General features: G+C 38.9%; 1 protein-coding gene across 1 annotated transcript; it reads right to left on the bottom strand.

Moving 5' to 3' along the window:
• Positions 1-231: 231 nt before the first annotated feature.
• On the bottom strand, positions 232-1,958 carry LOC120684783. Its single transcript, XM_039966660.1, has 2 exons — positions 919-1,958; positions 232-505 (listed from the first exon to the last, which is right to left on the bottom strand). The coding sequence occupies exons 1-2, from the start codon at positions 1,956-1,958 to the stop codon at positions 232-234; spliced, it is 1,314 nt and encodes a 437-aa protein (XP_039822594.1).
• Between the last annotated feature and the right edge of the window lie 214 nt (positions 1,959-2,172).

Here is a 2,172-nt window from a genome sequence, read left to right as displayed (position 1 = left end):
AAAAACCTGATACACGGATACATTTAATATTTTAAAAAATAAAATAAAAAGAAATAATGCAGGTCTAAACTTAAAACTGATAGCAATAAAACCTCACAATTAACTACTTAAGTGTACTATTATTACAGAACAGCAGGTCTGAAGGTCTCAAATATAGTAGTCTCAAATTTAGGAAAAGCAATAAAAGGCATTCAGCCTATTCAGGTTTGCAATTCATGCAGCAGCAAGTTCCTATTCCTCATTTGTCTCATTGTCTTCCACAACATCAACCTCCTGAGCATCCAAACCAAAAGTCACAGCTTGCAATTCAGGTTCATCAAGGGACAGGTCAGCCACTTCAAGAATGCCAATACCACCAAGTGAATCAAAAGAATCCCCTCCTACATCCCACATCCCTGTCTCTCCTGACTTGTATGCTTCAGTTCTTCTTGACAGATGCCTCAGATTTGAGTGCACAAAGACCAAATCTTCTGCACGCTCTAGAGTTAAGGCATTTCTCTTGACACTATAGACAAAGCTATAGGTGCTCCAGTTTCTTTCACAGCAAGAAGATGAGGCTGGTTGGCTAAGCAATTTCATGGCCAAACTCATCAATAAGGGAGCAGATTGTCCATGATTTGTCCACCAAGTCATAGGGGAAACAGCCCATCTATCATGGATTGAGTCAGGATCATTAAATTCTTTTGAACAACTAGAGAATCTTGAGTACTCTTCTTTTACTTTAGCCAACTCTTCTAGCATGGGAAAGAACTTCTTAAAGCAAACCATCCTCATTTTTTATACCTCTTTATCCTTGTGGGGTGGTTCACGGCCAACACCTTCTTCAAGCCACTTTTTGCTATAGTATTTGCAATATGGCATTATGATTTTAGTGAATGAAATCAATAATATCTGTAATGGTAGTTTGTAGTTTTGTACCTTGGATTAAGTGAATGAGCTAAACAATGAAGTGGATTATTTCCTTTTGTCCACCTAGCAATCAATATGTCATAAATAACTGAGTACAAGTCCGATGATTCATCTTCTTGCTTGCCCTCATATCGATATATAACTTTCTTCACTTTCTCTATCATTGAATCCCACATCTCATAAACTAAGTGAAGACATGGAGTGTCGGTATCTGTTATACGAATCATTTCATATATAGGAGTAGTAATCCTAAGAATGAAGTCCACCTTGTCCCACCATACATCACTAAGTATCAAGTCCTTGACAATTTGGGCTGTTGGAGTTGGAGAATCATCTCTGACTTCTCTGTACACACTCCATCTGTCACTAATCACCATTTGTTGGAGGGCTATTTTTACATCAACAAACCGCTTCAACATACATACAACAGAGGCAAATCTTGTTTCAGCAATAGAAAGTAACTTCAAACGGCTGAACTGATTGAACATTGAAAGCCGCATGCCATGATTCATTATGAAATTCTTTATCAGAGCAGCCTCAGTTTTAACATCATGCATAAATTCAAGTTCCCTCCAAACAACCATTTCTTCATCAGAAGGGTTGTCTCGTATTTTAGGTTCACATATACTTTTCAAAGCAAGATTGAGGGTATGCACAACACATGGTGTCCAAAATATGTTATCATACTCAGATTCTATTATGAGACCAGCACCTTTGCAATTTGCAGCATTGTCTGTAATGATTTGCACTACATTTTGTCGACCTACTTCTTCAATTATACCCTTCAACTTTTCAGCAATGTATTCTTTTGATTTGTACTCACCTTCACAATTATCAGCCCTCAAGAACATAGGTGCCTTGTCAGAAACAGCAATAAAATTGATGATTGGTCGCCTCTGAGGATCTGACCAACCATCAGAGCAGATTGTGACTCCCTTCTCAGCCCATGTGCTCTTTGTGCTGTCCAACAAAGTCTCTAGGTGCCTTCTTTCTTGCTTCAGAAGTCCCTCCCTAGCTCTGTTGTAACCAGGAATCAAATAACCTTGCATGTTGCGGCTGCAAGCAAAGGCAAAGGCTTCTCGAAGGTATGGATTTCTCAGAAAATTGAAACATACCCCTCTAGAATAAATTGCTCTACAAATTAAAGCATCCAAGTGCTTACGGTCTTCTAATGCCCAAGCTTTTTCCAATGTAGAAACAGGCCCCCTCTTGTTCCTCTTGTTGGTTTCAGCAGTATTGCTTGAGGAAGGAGCAGTAGGCAAA

The sequence above is a fragment of the Panicum virgatum genome, chromosome 8N, assembly GCF_016808335.1.
Source record: "Panicum virgatum strain AP13 chromosome 8N, P.virgatum_v5, whole genome shotgun sequence".
Taxonomy (NCBI): domain Eukaryota; kingdom Viridiplantae; phylum Streptophyta; class Magnoliopsida; order Poales; family Poaceae; genus Panicum; species Panicum virgatum.
The sequence above is the reverse complement of the archived record's forward strand: the minus strand, read 5'-3'. Positions and strand labels throughout refer to the sequence as shown.